This window comes from Cucumis melo, chromosome 4, assembly GCF_025177605.1.
Source record: "Cucumis melo cultivar AY chromosome 4, USDA_Cmelo_AY_1.0, whole genome shotgun sequence".
In the NCBI taxonomy this organism is placed as follows: domain Eukaryota; kingdom Viridiplantae; phylum Streptophyta; class Magnoliopsida; order Cucurbitales; family Cucurbitaceae; genus Cucumis; species Cucumis melo.
Window position 1 is genome coordinate 2,292,961 of NC_066860.1, and position 18,077 is coordinate 2,311,037.

Below are 18,077 nucleotides of genomic sequence, written 5' to 3' on the forward strand. Positions count from 1 at the left end.
CATAGTCAATACAATCGTTCATCGTTTAAAAGAACTAAACGATCGTCTTAATATTACCTACATGACCGTGTTTCGTTATCTACATGATTATGTATCATGATCATTTAGAGGATGATTACACGTGTGTGGCTGATTAATCATACGTTGACTGAGACATTGTTTATATTTCCTATTGTGACCCTGTGGATTTTTTTTGTTTTTAGAGTTGTTAAATATATTTTGTCAAGTTTGTTATATTTTTAAAAAAACTCAATTATAAAATTCTTTCGTTCATTTTGCTATTTTAGATAAATTTTAATTATATAAAAAAATGGTATTTTTCTAATATAACGTAATGAACCAAAATATTTACAAAAATATAGATAATAAATATTGGTACAAATCTATTATCAATAGAGTCTGAAACTTTGTAATTTTTTATAAATATTTTCAATATCTTTACCATTTACATTAATTTTTATTGAAAAAATATTCTAATAATTGTATTTAAAAATTTAAAATATTATTGAAGAAGTCGATAAAATATAAGATTAATAATTTTTTAGCAATGAAATAGAAATTTACAAACATTTTTGAAGTTTGAACCAAATAAAAAATACATTCTTTGTTAACTAAAACAATTAGTATTTTGTTTTGAAAATATCTATTAACTTTCCAAAGTTTGAAAAAGACTATAAAACTTAAAAAGAAAAAAAAAAGTTTAAATGTTTTGTTAGGGTTAGTATATGAACATAAATCCTTCCTACATCATTACAAAAATAACTCTAAAATTAAATTAAAAAAATGTTCTTATCATTTATATTGTGATGGATTTGTTTGAAGTTTTATTCAACATAATATATAGATATTCCCTTTTTTTTCGTATAGATACCTTTGTTTTATCGATTATCTCTACAAGCAGAATAAAAATCAAAACTTTAATTTAAAATCTCACAAAATTTCAAAATCAAAATTACCACAAAAATATAACAAAATAATGAATAGCCAAATACAAAATTTGTATATATTTCACAATTGATGACACACACTCAACTATTAACATACAATCTTGTTAAAACATGTCGTAAGATCTTCGAGTCTTTTCATTATAGTCGTACATACACCTTAATTGAAATGAGCAAATCTTAACGAATATCAAATAGCTAATAAATAAAAATGGAACGGGTATTAAAGAAGATACCATATAAATAAGAGGAAAATTCAAAAAAACAATATAGTAGTAATGGTTTTGTTCGTTTACTATGCAAAAGTACTTTTTCTAATAAGGTTAAAGAATTGAACTATATACCTTTTGGTTATTAACACTTTCATATGTAAATTATGTTATGCTCACTCAACATGAACATTTAAAATTTTCATTTCTTACCGGATGTCTAAATCAACGAGTTAGGGTTCCAGTTAATTTTGTATATTCGTATACACATAAAAGATTATAGAATCAACTTAAGTAATTACACATATGTGTTCCATCAATCTGCTATTTACTTTTCTAGAGAAATCATTTAGAAGAAACCAAAAAGATATAAAAAAGAAAAATTATTTAATTTATACAAAAGTCGAAACAAAATTATTACCAAACAGAGTCTTGACTATAAAAACGACACTTTTCATAGTTGGTTTAAAGTTCTCGAACAAAAGTAATACAAATAATTGACTCCGAATTTATTCTCAATGCATTATTATTGCATACTTCATTTAATTAATTCATTTGTAACTCTATACCCTTAAACTTTTTGGTCAAATAGCTTAATTAAAAAGTAGCATAGGGCTATTGAGAGACTATTTTGAAGTACCTTTTAAGCTTCACATAATTAATTTACTTAAAGATGAAATAACAAAATTAATCGTAATCTCTTTTATTTTTCGATTTCTTTTTTATTCTAATTTAACTATCAATTTTTTTTTTTAATTTTTTAAATATACCGTGATTGACTCGTGATTTCATTTCATTCAAAGTGCTTTCACTCTATTGTTTTATTTTTATTATAGATATAAAAGTCAATAGTCTACGACTTCGACTTATTAGCACTTATAAAATTGATTTTCTTTTTTTCATGTCTTGACTTTATAATATAGAATTTAAAACAATACAAATTATGTAAGTCTCCAACCATGGACCCATGGAAGAAACACACTTTTAGACTAAGATAAGCTTTCACACCAATAAATGATTATTATGAATGTGACAAACTAACCATATGGTTAATTAATTTTTTTTTCTTTAATTTTTTCACAAATAATTTTCAATGATAAATACTTTAAACACTTTTTTTTAAGGAAAATAAGAAGATTCCATATTTATTTATGTGATATTAAAAATATTTAAACTACAAAGAAGAAAGATTATATGAGAGTGAAACTTTTGTGTTATTATTTCATAAAGTTTGATTTTTCATCAATTATCTCAAACATACTTTATGTTTGCAAAAGATTATGTTTTTCTTCTTATAACTCTTTAGGGTTTGAAATGTTTATCAAAGTCTTTCTCCTCTAGTTTTCATTCTTTGTCTCAAAAGTTTATCTACTAAATTTTTCGATAACCGTTTTTTACATATTTATCCTCGATTAGAATTTAAGAAAGTTGAAGAAATTATCCAAAAAAATATTTTTTAATTAATTGGTTTGTTTGGGACAAGAAAGTTTTGAAATGAATGTATTTAAATTTTCATGTTTGGATGAATTGAAAAGGGAAAGAAAATTAAAGAATTTACTAATATGAGCTTTTATCTATGGCTATGTTAATTGAAATTCCAAAAATGACGAGATCAATTATTTAATTTAATTTTAAATCATATGAAATGCTACGAATTCGAGCATTTTGGTTAGTAAATTCTTTAGGTAAAAACAATATTTGAAATAATTTTAGATTTTAAGAATCATTCTCTTTCTTGCAGTAAGAAATCAACCGAAAATTTTCAAATAGTAAGATTTCAAACAGTACATTAATCTTGTTCTACCAAAAAAGATTAAAAAAAAATATGAATATGTATCAAATTAGTTATCTTAAAAGAAAAAATTTGTTGAAATATACTCAAATTATATATATATACCGAATTCAAGTTGTTTAACAACAGTTAATTAAATTAAATTAAATTAAAACATAACAAAGTAAAGTTATAGCAATAAAAACTAACCATTTGCTAACTATTCATTTTTTGTTTTTGAAAATTAAACATACTTCATATTTATGTCTTACGATCATTTGTATAAAGCTTTATTTCAAACGTTGGCTTGATTGTTTAAACCATATTGATGACAAAGGGAAAAAAAATCGAAAGTAAAAATATTATCTAGGAATTTAATTTAAAAAAAAGAAAAGAAATATGAAAACAAATTTATTATTCAAATAATTATTTTTTAAAAAATAAAATTAAAGCATGGTTTTAGAAAATAGAAGATTGGAGTATAGACATTAAAAAAAAAACTATTTAAATAAAATAATCTTGTTGGTGAATTAAATTGGCCATTTAAAAGTAATAAAAGAATAAAATAATTGTCAAAGTATCCTTTGGTTTATGTATAATGGTACTTATTTTATTGGTTAAATTTATATTCTTCGATTGCTTGTTTTTTTATCCTCGAACTTTTGAAAATTATCCCTTCCATTAGAATTCCTTTTTTAACTCTTGGCTTCTATATTTGATATAATGACTGACTTTATATTCATCATATTAATTAAATCGATAAATAACTAAGAAATCTTGGTTATTTATTATATAAATCTTTTATACCAATAGCGAACCATAATAAATACACTGGGTTCAAATGAATTTAAATAAAAAAACTAATTTCATTCTTCTTCCACTAAAACTTAAATCTCTCACATCCTCTTTATTTATTTATTTATTTTTCAAATTGAAATTTTGAAGTAAATTTAAAGAATAACATTATTGAGTATAATAATCTATAGTATATATAAAAGTTCTTATATGGAAAAAAATTTGTAGTCCATTTTACTCTTTTGATTATAAGTATTCTTAAAGTTCATTTGATGACAATTTTGTCATTCAACTTTAAGGATGGACAGTGGGTGAATCTTAATAATTTCTCTCCATTTCTTTTAACCATTTCGATATTTAATTGAAAAATATTTATGACCCTAATTAACTTCATGGTAGTGGAAGAATTTGTATAGACATGATAATAAATTCAAATAAGCTTTTTAGAATTCTCTATCCCACACTTTCACCAATTTATTCAATATAAATATATGATACCCCTTGCTTCCTTATAGCAACAAAAATGGAGAGGAAAGTGCGGTGAGACAAGAAATGTGAGAAGAAAAGATAAATAGTGAATCTAGAAAATCGCAGCTTCAATTAGGAGGAAAGGAAAATATACGAAGACAATTTTTATTTCTTCGATGTTGGAGATCTATATAAATATTTTCTTTCATTTATTTGTAAATATTTTTTTTTTGTTATCTTTTAGTTATATAGATGAGTAAATGAAATATTTTCTTCCATATTATTTTCTATTTTATTTTTCTAGCTAAAATGATAAAGTAAAATGACATAAGAACTTTTCTAAATCAACATTCTAAAATTTCTGATGAGAATATGTTTTTAAATTTAAAAATCAATATTATTACATAACTTAACTCTCTCTCTTCTTTTTTTATAACTTCTACTTCTTTCAATAATCTTCAATAATATTAATTCAAAATTATTCTATAATTTAGAGATATAATATTAATTTTTTAAAAAAGTAAATTAAATATTATCACATTTTAATTTATAACTAAACTCGAAATAAAGAGACTTAAAAGAAAGTCTGCATTCACTATTCAATAGAAATTAATTTTAAAACATCTCTATCATTAATTATAATTATTAATAAAATATTAATTATAAAAAGAAGTAAAAAATGATGAGATGTAACTCTAAATTAGGTAATTTTTTTATAAAAATATGAAAATATAATTATTAATCAAATACTATTATAACTTATATTATTAATTTTATATTTTAAAAGATACATACATCCACGTGCAAAAAACTAGTAATTAAAAAAAAGAAGTAGAGCTACAACACATGTATAAAATAAAATGACATTTTCAAATATGGTAAAATAAACTAAAATATTTATTAAATATAGCAAAAAAGTTTAGATCCTATTAATAATAGATACCGATAAACTTTTATTACTGTCTATCAATATCACTAATAGGAACATATCAATGTCTATCATTGATAGAATTTAAAATTTTGCTATATTTTGTAAATATCTTATCAAATTTGTCATTTTTTACGGCTCCCTTAAAATAAACCCTACAAAATTGCAGATAAATATTTCAACAATGAATCACAAAACCCTCAAAATAAAAGAGAAGAAAATAATTTTGGAGGAAGAGAAAAAAAAAAAACACCTCAACGAATCATAAAATATGCTAAACTTGAGGCATTAAAAAAATTGTACGTTAATGAAATCCATCTAACATATGAGTTAAGAAAGGTGAAATAGAATAACAGTGATAATCAAAATCTTGAAGAAAGCCACTTCTTGAGTTTTTCAATAAAAACGTCAATTTATCAATCTAGCTTTTAATTAAAAATTAAAAACCTAAATTATTACGAGAGATTATCTTAGTTGGCACTGGCAGCCTAGTCATCCGAGTACATAAGCCACCCCATCATTCCTTTAAAAAGTTAACAGAATATCTTAACAGTAGAAACCGAAATATGATATTTTTAAAAGCTAAAAGACTAAAATAGAACCAAATACAAAGCAACAATTATTTGACATATCAAATTATTCTTACGTGGAGAGTTTAAATTGATTCAAACATAAATTTATTTATACACACGTATCCATACATATAATTATTTTATAAAAGAACAATCGAGATTAGAAACAAAAAATGGAGAACCTATTCTCGTTTTCTTTCCCCTTTTAAGCAGTAAATAATTTTTTTTCCTATTCCATCTTCGATCCATAAAGTTGGAGGTTCGATCTTTATCGATACAAAGTAGTAATAAAATAAACACTTTTAAAAGTAAAAAAGAAAATAAAAAAAAGAATTTAAAGAGAAGCAATAAAAGAAGAAAAGGGAAAGAGAAATAATAAATAAGAAAGGGGTAGGCGAAAAGATTCTTTAATGATATAATTTGTATTGAGGAACGAAATTTGGTGACAACAACTCTTTCTCTTCTCTATTGTTTCTTTGACCACCAACAGTACTCTTTGACCGCTTTTCTTTATTACCACTTTATCCCTTACCCTTTTTTTTCTTTTTAAATAAAAAAATAATAATTTCCTCTCTTTTATCTAAATCTAATAAATTTACGATTCATTTTCAAATATAGCACGATGAACCGTAACCTAACAAAATTTCAAACTATAACGATAATAAATATCAATGGACTCTATTAGATCAACGTGAAGATAATTTGAAATTTACAATGATTTTTATTTTTATTATAAAATAATAAGGATAATAACAAAAACAAATGAATTTAATCTTTTTTTTTTTCGAATATAGTAAAATAAATTAAAATATTTATAAAATATAAAAAAATATCACCGTCTATGAATCACAATAAACCAAACATAACCTACTTTTTATACGATAATTAAGTCTATCCATATAAATTACAAAATTTTATTATATTTATAAATATTTTTGAAAGTTTTGGTATTTAAAATAATTTATTTTCGATCCATTACCAAAATTGTCACAACAAAAAATTTGGAATTTTCAATCTCATAAGTGCGTGAAATTAATTCTCTTGTTATTTTAAAAGAATATTTAGCTCACTTTCTTCGTATTTTTAATTCTCATCTTTTATATATCATTTCAATCAATCTTATGAACATATTTTTAAATATATCGAACTAAATAAAATATAGCAAATTTTTAACATTGTCAAAAAATTTCTTTATTTTTTTTTCAAAAATGAAAAATTATTTACACTTAAACAAAATCAATAAAAGACAAAATTTATTATAATTAATTTTTCTATGAACCGAATTTGGTTCATTTTGTAAAGACAAGACTCGCACACATTTTAATTTAAGTAGTTTTTATTTATGATTCCTCCATTAGCCAAAAAAAAAAGAAAGGAATGTAATAATTGTTCTTTAACAATATATATATATATATATGTATGAATATAAAAGCATAGGAAAAAGGATGGAAATTATATAGCGTAACAAAATGAGATAAGATTGAGTTAGAGAGAAAGAATAATATTAACTAATTATATGAATATATATTTGAGTTTTTTTTTTTTTTTTTTTTTAAAGAAAATATAATAGTTGATGGGGGTGGAAATAGAAATGGAAATGGAAATGGAATGATGTTTTTGGAAGCCATAAATTAAAAATGGTTAATTAAGAAACCAATAATAAAAGAAAAATGAATATTAATAGCATAAATGAGACACGTTACTTATTCCTTAATGCTTATCCAATGACCCTTTGGATTCTTCTTTTCCAATATCCTTTTCATTTTCTTTATTCATTTCCTAACCCTCTTCTTCCCTTATCTGCATCAAACTTCATTACTCATACACTTAATTATATTAATTCAAAATACTATTTTGTTCTCTATTTTTTTCTTTAAAATCATATGTTCAATTTTCCTATTCCGATTTTGTTTTTGTTTTTTTTTTGCTGTAAGGATTTTTTTCTTGGAATAAAGATGTTATAAATTTTTTTTTTTGGTGAGTTGATAAAGAATTTAATTAAAATTTATTGAAAGGGAAAGAAAACGTAAAATAAAATAAATACAAAGATGTGAGGATTAAAATAGTATTTTAGATTTGGAAAAAAAAAAAAAAAAACCCAAAATTTAATTTTAATAGTTTAAAATAAAAAGAAAGAAAGAAAATAAAAGATGATATAATAAGAATTATTGGTATGTGGGGGAAGGCAATGGGATAAGAGTAAGAGTAAGAGTAAGAGTAAGAGGCTCCACTTCTTTTCTTTCTTTATCTCTCTCTCTAATGAAGTTTTTTGTACAGATCCTCCATCTCTTCACTCTCAACTATATCTTTTTCATCTCAATTTTTTGAATATTTTTCTTCAATTTTTCCATTCTCTTTTCTTCCGAGGAAGAAGAAGAAGAAGAAGAAGAAGAAGAAGAAGATTTTCAGAAATTTTACAGACATAGCTGTTCTCTCCTATGAACCTAAGAGAGAAAGGTTGGATTGGATTGGATTAGATTAGACTAGATTAGATCTGCAATTGTGTTTTTTTTTTATCAAGAACAGGGGGTCCGGCCATCTGGGTTTTGTTTTTTTTGTATGAAAAATGGAGAAAAGCTGCCAATCTTCTGTGACTGGGGATTCCTCCGCCGCTAATAATGGCGGAAGTATGGTATCTACAGGCAGGGACCAATATCTTAGGCATCTCAACAAGCTTTCCCACAAAATTTCCAAACCTAGTTTTGTTAAGAAGCCTGGGTTTGATTCTTCTATTCAATCTAATCCTAGTTTTAATCAGAATCAGAGTCTTTCTCAACCGCCGCCGCCGCCGCCACCACCGCCGCCGGAATTGAGTGTGCAAGCTCAAACCCAACAGCCACCGCAGCACCATCAGCCACCGGTTTACAATATCAACAAGAATGATTTCCGGGATGTGGTTCAGAAGCTTACGGGGTCGCCGGCGCACGAGCGGTTCTCGAATCCGCCGCCGATTCATCCACCGAAGCCTCAGAGCTCTCGCCTTCAACGAATCCGACCACCTCCGCTTGCAAACGTTAGTAATCGTCCTCCCCCGATGCTAAATAGCGCTGTTCCTTTGCCACAGCCGCAACAACCACCACCGCCTGGTCTGAACCCTAGAAATTCCATTTCAGCGGCTAACAATTTTGGACGGCCCGTTGCTCCGCCACTTTCGCCTCTGCCTCCGTTACCAGCCGTCCACGCGCCGGCTGAATCACCCGTTTCGGCTTATATGAGATATCTTCACACCTCATTTTCAACTCTCGATTCTAATCAGAAGCAATTCTCGGGATTCTCACCTTTAGCTCCTCTTGTTTCACCTCGTTGGAACAACTTAACTTCACAGCATCAGCTTCCACCACCGGCCATGGCACCAGGAACCATTCCTCCGCCACCTTCATCGGCTGCAATAACTTCGGACTCTCAATTGCCGATGCCCTCTTCACCTCTTCCATTCGGGTGTATGAATTCACCAAGATCAGCATACCCATTGCTTTCGCCAAGCTTGTTGTTTTCGCCATCCGCCGGTCCGTTAGGATATCCACAGTTTCCATTGTCACCAACTATGCCAGTGCCCAGCCCCAGATGGAGAAATCTGTGAGTTATTCATAATCATATGGTAAGTTGATCACAAATTCATTAATCTTTGTAGTTTCTCACAGGTTTTTTAAGATTATTTTGTATACATGTTGAAGTGAAGGGTTAAATTGGATCATCAGTTAGTGAAATAGGAATGAATTTTCACAACTGATTCAGAAACTGAAGTTTGTTCTGTAAATCTCTTAGAAGATCCTTTTTTTTTTTTTTTTTTTTTGTTCTTTCTGTTTGGTGGGTTGGGATTACATTACAACATTCATATTCCATAGATTACATTTCTTTTTTGAGCTCAAGCTTTGTTTATCTGTCTCACAAGACTTTGTTCATTCTCTTATAGCAAGACCTTTTGAATTAGTTCCTTCAACTGTATGCTTTGATTAGACTAAAAAAACATTTTTTCTTGTGTTTTGGTGGCTGTTTGTTCTTATTATAACCTCACTACTGAGAGAAAAATTCTTAGATGGAATCATAGTATTTTATGCATAGTCTAAAACAATGTTCTGTAGTTGTAGTGTTAACTTTGGAAGGTGGGTGTAAAAAGCTTGTCACGTGCTATCACGTGCTGGATTTGGATGCAGGACATCTATAGGATTTCTAAGTCCAGCAACTTGTCTTGGTGTTGTGAATTTATTTCCCATGGTGAGCTACTTGCTTGCTTTTTCGACCCATTTACTTGCATAGTGACCCTTTCGTGATTTTTCGAACATATGTTTACATTCATACGCATGCATACCGTACCTGTTGTCGATTAGTTTTAGTTATGAACTTGTGGACCCAATAAGAAGGTATTCAGTTATTCAGTCTTGATTTGATTTGAGAGTTGTGTTTCCTCGTTCGCCAAGGTTTTCTTTCCCTCGATTTGTAGATGGTTTTCTTTTCCTTGAACAACTGTGTTTGATTACTACCTTTACGATAAGGCTGTACTGTTTATTTTACCTTAAAACGAAGCTCTTTTACTGGGTTGATAGAATAGTTGATGGAGTTGTTTGAAGGTTTGCTGCTGTTGCAAATTGAGATTAGGGTAGGTTTTGTTTTTTGCTTTTTACATGAGTTTATTGTTTGTTCGTTTTCAAGATTCTGCTTTAGTTTAATAGTGGGAAGCAAAAATGCTTTTAATTAGTTGGTCTAATGAATTCAGCTTTATCAAAATTAGCAAAAGAAAAGATGATAAGGAGGTCTGTTTGTGTCTGTGTTTTAGATCCATAAAGCTGGGTTTTTGCAGCAATAGAAATTAGCTTCAAATGCCATTCTTGTGAACTTAAAAAGGTGGGATTTGCAATCATTGATGTTCTTTTGTCTCTCATTTTAATAATAGATTTAAATTACAAATTTCGGACTAAAGTCCCTAAAGTTAGAATAAAGCTATATTCATTATTTATAGGTTAGAACAACTTTTTTTTTTTTTTTTGTTGCCTTTCACCTAATTATATATTTTTAACTCTTGTCTCTGTATTTTATCGATTCATTCCCAATCTTGATAGAATTTATCGAAACAACTTTTATACTAAATTTCAAATGTTATCTTTTAGTAGAAAACAAAACTATGGAACTAGTAGATGAAACCAATTACGATTGAATTGTTGCTTTTGTGAAAGCATTAGGGTAAATAAAAGATGTATGAAACCTATATTTTAAAGACATTAAAGAGATTGATACTTACGTTTTGAAAGTGCTTGGATTTATTGCAATTGGTCAACGTACCGATTTCTTTGACTTTACTGTGAGTGGGAGGATAGGGATGTGTTGGTATAGATGAAATTGATCGCCATGGAAGAGGACATCTACACTTCCTTGACCACAAATAATGCGCATTTTAGTAGTACGAACACTCGTTTGCATTGACTCGAGAAAGAAAATATCTTTTGAAAATTTTGTTTTTATTTTCTCTCTTTCGATAAAAAAAATTGTTTAGCATCAAACATTTTAATTTTCTTTAAAATGAATTATGTTTTTATATTACAAACTTAAAAATGCATTCCAAATATACTCTAAAACAAAATATTATAGAAATGTATTTTTTCCTAAACACATATTTAGTGGTATAAACAGTTAATTAAGCCAAAAAAGAAGGGTAAAGGGATCGAAAAATATGTATGTAAATATATAACAATTAAGTTATCAACTATATTGTCTTAATTTTTTATCCAAATCAATCTATGTTCGGTATAGTTTAATTTTCAAAATTAAAATAATCCCAAAGATCAAACATACCTTGATTTGTAGATACCAACAAAGCAGTGAAAAGAAAGCCTGAGGCCTGCAGAAATCCAAAACTAAGGCAGACAGATAGAGCCAAACTTGTTTTTTTTTCATCTCACCATTCATTCACCAATCATCAATATAAACCTTACAACTACATGTGCAGAATTCAAGTAGCCATTAAGGGTCAGGACCACCAAATCCAACTATGTGACATATCAATCAAACAAGATAATGCTAAACCGCATCTTGTGCACTAAAAATAATCTACAATCTTTTTTCTTTTCTTATTATTATTGATTGGCAATGGGAAGTAGCCTGTAACACCACATATAACAGGATTCAAATCAGACATCAGAGAGTTTTATATAATTACTTGAGAAGGATATGTTATCGTCTCTGTGTAAGAGACGAAAGGTAAGATCAATTACATGATGCTTGATAATATATAGAAATTATATTCGAGAAAAATAAGGGCAGTTCAGGGACATGGAATTGATGGTCAAAAAAAAAAAAAGAGAGAACAGACTGGTGAAAGGAAGACAAACGAGGGCGTCCTTTTTTTTTTTTCTTCTTCTTCTTCTTTCCAGAGTGTGGTGATGATAAAAGGCTAAGAAATACCTAGATAACAATAGAAAAGCGAAATTTCCAAACAAGCACTCCTCCGGAATAAAACATGTAAAGGAGAAGTTGAATCCTGCACGTGCGAGAATCAATATGCTCGCTACTATTCGTCATCGCGTTTGGGAGCTGCTTCTTTAATCTCATCTCCGTCGTCCTGTGAAGAAAAATTAGAATAATATTAGGTAAATATATCGTGCCAAGTGAAAAGTTGGCACAAATGCAGATGGTAGTTGAAGATCTAGAACATGAAGAAACCTTCGATCTCATTACCTGCATATCTGAAGTCCATAGGGTGAGGTTGTCACGAAGAAGTTGCATGATCAAAGTGCTATCTTTGTACGATTCCTCGCCCAGTGTATCCAACTCAGCAATTGCTTCATCAAAAGCCTGATTCGTATAGAAGCACAACGGTAAATGAATTGAAATGTTTAATGGATTACAACTCAGGGATAAGTGGATAAGGATAGTGACATTCCAGACTGTTGAACAGCGAACAAACAGCTCAAGTTAAGGGTGCAAGTTGAAACCAACGAAAAGAAAACTTAAAAAAACAGAGCAAATTGACCAATCCAAAATAGTAGCTCAGTTTTACAGTATAAAAAATCAACTAGATTTCAAATATGACCAAATGGGTGGTTATGATCTATCATCTCGACATGATTTTATAGAGCTTGATTATTTTCATGACATGGTCAGTTCAGTATGCGTTGGTTTACACAAAGTTACACCAAATTGTAGGTTGCATATATTGAAACAGAATAAAAAATTACTCATTCACCAGCTTCAAGCACGATCAGGGGAATTCAGAATCTCATAATATTATAAGGGGAGCAATGTATTCGAGTAACCTGTTTAGCAAGACTGCAAGCACGATCAGGGGAATTCAGAATCTCATAATAGAACACTGAGAAGTTCAAGGCCAGCCCAAGTCGTATAGGGTGCGTAGGAGCAAGTTCAGCATTTGCAATATCCTACAAATATAGTTACAGTTCATTAGAACAATAACTTTTGATTATTAACAGAGCTACTCGTAGGCCGAGTACGCATACGGTCAATGCAATCATGATTTAATCCACTGCTCAAACATCAGAGAAAAGAAACTCGCATTAATTGCAAAGGAATCCCTAATATAATATGAAGGAGAAAAACAGTTTATATTTTCCCATTAAGTCTTTCCAAGAATTTGGATCCAATGAATTTGATGCGTATTGAAATCACTTTCCCAAACCATTGATTTTACAAGAAACGATATAGTTTGTCCCAAAAAGAAAGTATCAGAAGATAATCGTCAAAAGAAAAACGAAGGGCGAAAAACTATGCAAGTCTACTTTCCTGGATTTGTTACTTCTGAAATCAAACAACAGTTTCTCATAAACACATGTAGTTTGTAGTTTGATAGAGTATTTAAAGATCCAAACAGTTTTTTCTCGGCTTAATAAACGAGACGAAACTGAAAGGCCTAAAGAATGAGAGAATGAGTAAAAGATACCTAAGAAACAAAGCGATTACGATAGGTGGATCATAAAACAAGGAAGGAAGGAATCAAACCTGAGCAGATTTATAAGCAGTGAGCGTACTTTCGGCAGCTTCCTTCCTTTCAGCTCCGGTCTTAAATTCAGCAAGGTATCTATGATAATCGCCCTTCATCTTAAGATAAAAGACCTTGGAATCACCAGAAGCAGCAGAGGAAATAAGACGAGAGTCAAGAAGTTTAAGGATGCCATCACAAATGTTAGAAAGCTCAGTCTCGATCTTAGATCTATAACCTCGGATGACAGAGACATGATCATCATTCCCTCGGCTCTCTTCTTTCTGTTCAATAGAGGAAATAATCCTCCAGGAAGCTCTACGTGCTCCAATAACATTCTTATAAGCAACAGAAAGAAGGTTCCGCTCCTCAACAGTGAGTTCCTCGTTATCTGTAGCGGCGGAGACCTTCTCCATAAACTCGACCATCTCCTCATAACGCTCAGCTTGCTCGGCAAGCTTAGCCATGTAAACATACTCCTCGCGAGGGGAAGAGGTGACCGCCATTGCCAGAGAACAAAGAAGGAACAATAAGATCGGGAAAAGAGTTTGGAAATGGCGGAATCGAAATAGAGAGAAGAGGATGATGAGAAAGGAAGAGTTTGGGAAAAAAAAAAAATTGGTTTCTTGATAGTGGAGCGATAATTGCGTTGAGGACGAAAGACCGGACGTAGGGAGATGGATGGATGGATGGATTGAATGTGAGTCGTTGGATTGAGATGGATTGTTAAGCCTTTTATTTTTCTTTTTCTTTTTAGAAATCTACGGTTTTTGACAGCCTGACATGTACTAAAGTAGTAGCTGCCACGCACGGGGTTTTCTCTCTCCCCCCCTTTTTAGGTCAAGAAAAAAAGTTTCTTCTTTTTCGTGAGTCTCTGGGCCCATGGGCCTTTTATGGGCTTCCTCCAACACTACAGAATAGGCCCATTTTCAGCCCATGGGCCTAATATGTTCGTTCGCCCATGATGTTCTTAGAAAGAAATGTAGGGAACAAAATTTGGAGATGTGTAGTAGTTGGAATTAGTGGAAAAGAAGAAAAAGGAAAATGAGAAATTAGAATATGAAAAAAGCAAGTGGGAGGGAACACGTGGGAACACGAGTACCGAGGGAAGGTGTGGAGACATTGGGTACAAAGACTACAAGATCCCAAGGATCCATCTCACGTGCCATCACGTGACCTGCTCCCTTTTAAATTTACTTAATTAATGTTAATGTTAATATAAAATTATCTAGTCCACAAACTTACAAACCATACACACATTCTCCTTTCCTTTTCCTAATTCTCCATGCCCACCACTAACCTCTTTCTTATTATTATTATTATTATTATTACTCTTTAATTAAATTTCAAAGTTCGATCTAATTACACAAATTTAGTCTTACAACATTAGTTAATTTAGCTATTAGATAATGATTTCAATTTTATGTCTAGTAAATAAAACTTTTAACTCCAACATTAAATCAAAACAAAAATTTGAGATTTATTTATTAAAAGTACGTAGCCCTTGAACAAATTAGGATTAAAACATAACTAAACAAAGAGTCCTAATACTTAAAATTTTAAAGATGCTAAAGAAGAAATTAATTTCTGTATTTTAAGTTGAAACTGAACCCGTATTCTTTTTTTTTTTTCGGATATCATAATCCATCGTAAAGTTAAAATTTTTTCACCACTAAACTTTGATATAGGCAGGCTCACAAACTTAGGATTTTCATCTATAAACTATAAGGAAAGGGAAAAAAAAAAAAAAAGAACTCACACATCAATTTCTATTAAGAGAATTTACAAGTCCACATAAGTTATAAAAGCATCGAGTTGATACCAAGTAGGAGGAAGAAAAAGATAGAACAATTACACAAACTCAGAAACATTATAGTTAAGGGGAGGGAGGCCAACCAAAAGCTTCATTATCTTCATCTATTCCTTCGTAAAATCTCAACTCGAGTCCTTCCAGTCTGCCTTCATCATCCCATTGGTCGTCGAAACTACCAGCATCGTCGAAGTAATCTGCAGAGAAGTCCCACGCCAAGTCTTCTGATATGTATGAGTAGTCTGAGCCTTCGTCCCATTCGTTTCTCTCGTAGACGTCCCTAACGGGAGGCCCCAACACCCTTAGTTTTGGGAACTTCTCTGCAAGAAATTTGTCTTCCAGCCTTACATCCCCACAGCCTCTCAAATCGAGGAACTCAAGGTCGGGGCAGCTTGAAAGTATCGTGAGTAAGCTTTTAGTGCTTAGAGGGTGATAAGCCATTTCAAGGTGCTTGAGTTTTGGCATTGTGGATGCGATAGTATAAGCTTCATCGTCCGGGGAGGATATACCTGCTGTATGGAGCGGATGCAAGTTACGACACATTCCAACTAAAGCTTTGCAATTCTTTCCTATGGACTCTAAACCACAGGCACTGATTTTATCACAATAGCTTAGATCCAAAAAAGTAACTGCACAAAGCCTTCCGGCAATTTGTTCTGCTACAGCATCGCTTATATTGCTCCTTGGTAGTCGCAATGTTTGAAGAGAACCAGCACTTGAAAAAAGCAATACACAAACAAAACAAAAACAAAACACCAACATCACAAAATAGTCCATATTTTAACAAACCAAATCCAGTCAGCACCAACCCAAGGCCTTCATGAGCAGATATACCAAATCTTGTTCATAGCAAGTACATACATATATATGTACATATATATATTATATTATATTTGTTAAGGCAAAAAAAGCGTCATGGCATTAAAAGTCAATTTAACCCCTAACCACAAAAATTAAATTTCTTACTGATCAGCGATGGAGAAGAAAATGCTGCTGTTATGAAGACCAGTAACGCAGAGCTTGCGAAGCGACCCACCACTTCGATTTATCAGCATTTGAAGCATTCGATCGACGTTGTCAAGTTGCCTTCGACTACTCCATTCTTCAATGTCAATCTCTTGCCAGCAATAAGGTCCAAGAACTGCTTTGGCCCATGATTTGCAGACCCTGGGAATAACGGTCAGTTTCTCTTGGAGTGAAAGTTTACTGAAGATTAGCCCCAAAGCGTCCGGTATTAGCTCGTCCCAGTGCCTGAAATCATTTTCCTCTGCCATCTCCAGTCCGCTAAAAAAAACAGAAATAAGAAATCAGAAGTCAATTAAACAGTTTATCGCTGCCGGAAGGCACTCATTAGCTCGTGTGAGAAAAAAGAAACCCCTTTTTTCTCCAACATTTGGGGTAAACCAGAGAGCAAATTAAACACCCAAATTTGACGCATAACACATCAAACGAACTATCAGAAACTTAAGAAATCGCCAAGGAGAGAAGGGTTTACTTGAGATCCAAATTAAACAGAAACCCCCCAAGATACTCAAACATCGAAAGCATAAATTATCAGACCTAAAATAAAATCTACGCCATAAACCGAGGGAACTATGTAAAGACAAGGACTAGCATACACACAGATCAACTACCTCAAAAGTGGAAAAAAAAGGTAAGCGACACCAAAACTTGAGCCGAAATATTTAAAAATAAAATACAAAACATCACAAGTGAAGGATAAAATATATATTTTTAAAGAAAATAAACCCAGAGTTTCCAGTGGCTGAAACCCCAGAAATCAGAGGAATATGACTCAGCAAATGTAAATCTCCGAAGTGTGAGAGACAAAATGGCTAGAACACAAAACTCATAATTTAAATCTAAACAAGAAGCTACCCAAGTGGAGCTAAGTTGTTATATTGTTAATTTCTAACAAAAATGAGAACTTTTTCTTTCCCCTTATTGAAATCGAGTGAGAGAAGAACTGAGGATGCAGAAACAAAAGGAGGGAGAGGAAAAAAAAAAGAACACTCACCGGCTTAAATGGCAGAGAACAGAAACACAAAGCAAAACCCGAAAGGAGAGGAGGGAAGGCTATCTACCCACCTAACCAGAGCTTGAATGCAAGTAAGTACGCAGCAGAGAAGCAAAAAATTCAAAAAGGTGAAAACCCAATAAGTAGAGAGAAACTGAGAAAGAGACGTAATCGTATGTATGGGGTTAAAAAAAAAAAAAAGATGCTCAAACGGGATAAGTGTGTGTTTGCATAGTTGTGAGGAAGACGCAAAAAATGACACAACTGTTATTTTAGTTTTTCCTCCTTTTTTTTAACCTCGCTTCTCTTGCCTTCCCTTCAGTATCATCTGATTCGTAGAAAAATAAAGAAGGAGATGAGTAACAAACTAACAAACAATTATTACAAAAACAATAACAAGTAAACGAGATGCTTGAAATTTACTGGCATGGCATCGATATCAGAAAATATTAACTTTTCTTTCTTTTTCCTTCTGAGACTTTTTTTTTTTAAATAATGAGGTGACTGGAGCAGTAAAGCCAGTAAATAACCACTCTGTTACTTACTGTATATGAGATGGAGAGAGAAGGAAACGGAGGAAGAAGTTTCAAGTTTCAAGTTCCAACTAAGGGAAACGTACAGGTGTCGGTGACAACG

The 18,077-nt window shown here is 30.9% G+C and overlaps 3 protein-coding genes across 6 annotated transcripts; 1 reads left to right on the forward strand and 2 right to left on the reverse strand.

Annotated features, from left to right (window-relative positions):
- The first annotated feature begins 7,858 nt into the window (after nucleotides 1–7,858).
- LOC103503697 (VQ motif-containing protein 9) lies at nucleotides 7,859–9,556 on the forward strand. Its single transcript, XM_008467998.3, has one exon. It carries the CDS (start codon nucleotides 8,254–8,256, stop codon nucleotides 9,265–9,267), a length of 1,014 nt encoding a protein of 337 aa, XP_008466220.2. The 5' UTR covers nucleotides 7,859–8,253; the 3' UTR covers nucleotides 9,268–9,556.
- Nucleotides 9,557–11,795: 2,239 nt separating this feature from the next.
- LOC103503696 (14-3-3-like protein) lies at nucleotides 11,796–14,400 on the reverse strand. Its single transcript, XM_008467997.2, has 4 exons — nucleotides 13,635–14,400; nucleotides 12,935–13,057; nucleotides 12,357–12,473; nucleotides 11,796–12,240 (listed from the first exon to the last, which is right to left on the reverse strand). Exons 1-4 carry the CDS (start codon nucleotides 14,118–14,120, stop codon nucleotides 12,190–12,192), a joined length of 777 nt encoding a protein of 258 aa, XP_008466219.1. The 5' UTR covers nucleotides 14,121–14,400; the 3' UTR covers nucleotides 11,796–12,189.
- Nucleotides 14,401–15,356: 956 nt separating this feature from the next.
- Nucleotides 15,357–17,936, reverse strand: LOC103503695 (F-box protein FBW2). Of its 4 annotated transcripts, XM_051083602.1 has the most exons (4): nucleotides 17,865–17,913; nucleotides 17,442–17,769; nucleotides 16,391–16,708; nucleotides 15,357–16,139 (listed from the first exon to the last, which is right to left on the reverse strand). In XM_051083602.1, exons 3-4 carry the CDS (start codon nucleotides 16,696–16,698, stop codon nucleotides 15,491–15,493), a joined length of 957 nt encoding a protein of 318 aa, XP_050939559.1. In that variant the 5' UTR covers nucleotides 16,699–16,708; nucleotides 17,442–17,769; nucleotides 17,865–17,913; the 3' UTR covers nucleotides 15,357–15,490. The 4 variants fall into 4 exon arrangements, with proteins under 4 accessions (XP_050939559.1, XP_008466216.1, XP_050939560.1 ...); XM_008467994.3 differs by having other exon boundaries at nucleotides 17,442–17,936; XM_051083603.1 differs by lacking the exon at nucleotides 17,865–17,913 and having other exon boundaries at nucleotides 17,513–17,626.
- Between the last annotated feature and the right edge of the window lie 141 nt (nucleotides 17,937–18,077).

What these genes read in the sequence shown, in the direction of transcription:
- LOC103503697 (XM_008467998.3), top strand. Translation starts at nt 8,254, where the DNA reads ATGGAGAAAAGCTGCCAATCTTCTGTGACTGGGGATTCCTCCGCCGCT.
- LOC103503695 (XM_008467994.3), bottom strand. Translation starts at nt 16,698, where the DNA reads ATGGCAGAGGAAAATGATTTCAGGCACTGGGACGAGCTAATACCGGAC. An exon ending in TTCTTCTCCATCGCTGATCA is followed by an intron (nt 16,140 to 16,390) that starts GTAAGAAATTTA and finishes GCTTTTTTCAAG; the next exon opens with TGCTGGTTCTCTTCAAACAT.
- LOC103503696 (XM_008467997.2), bottom strand. Translation starts at nt 14,120, where the DNA reads ATGGCGGTCACCTCTTCCCCTCGCGAGGAGTATGTTTACATGGCTAAG. An exon ending in CTGCTTATAAATCTGCTCAG is followed by an intron (nt 13,058 to 13,634) that starts GTTTGATTCCTT and finishes CTATATTTGTAG; the next exon opens with GATATTGCAAATGCTGAACT. An exon ending in TATGGACTTCAGATATGCAG is followed by an intron (nt 12,241 to 12,356) that starts GTAATGAGATCG and finishes TTTTCTTCACAG; the next exon opens with GACGACGGAGATGAGATTAA.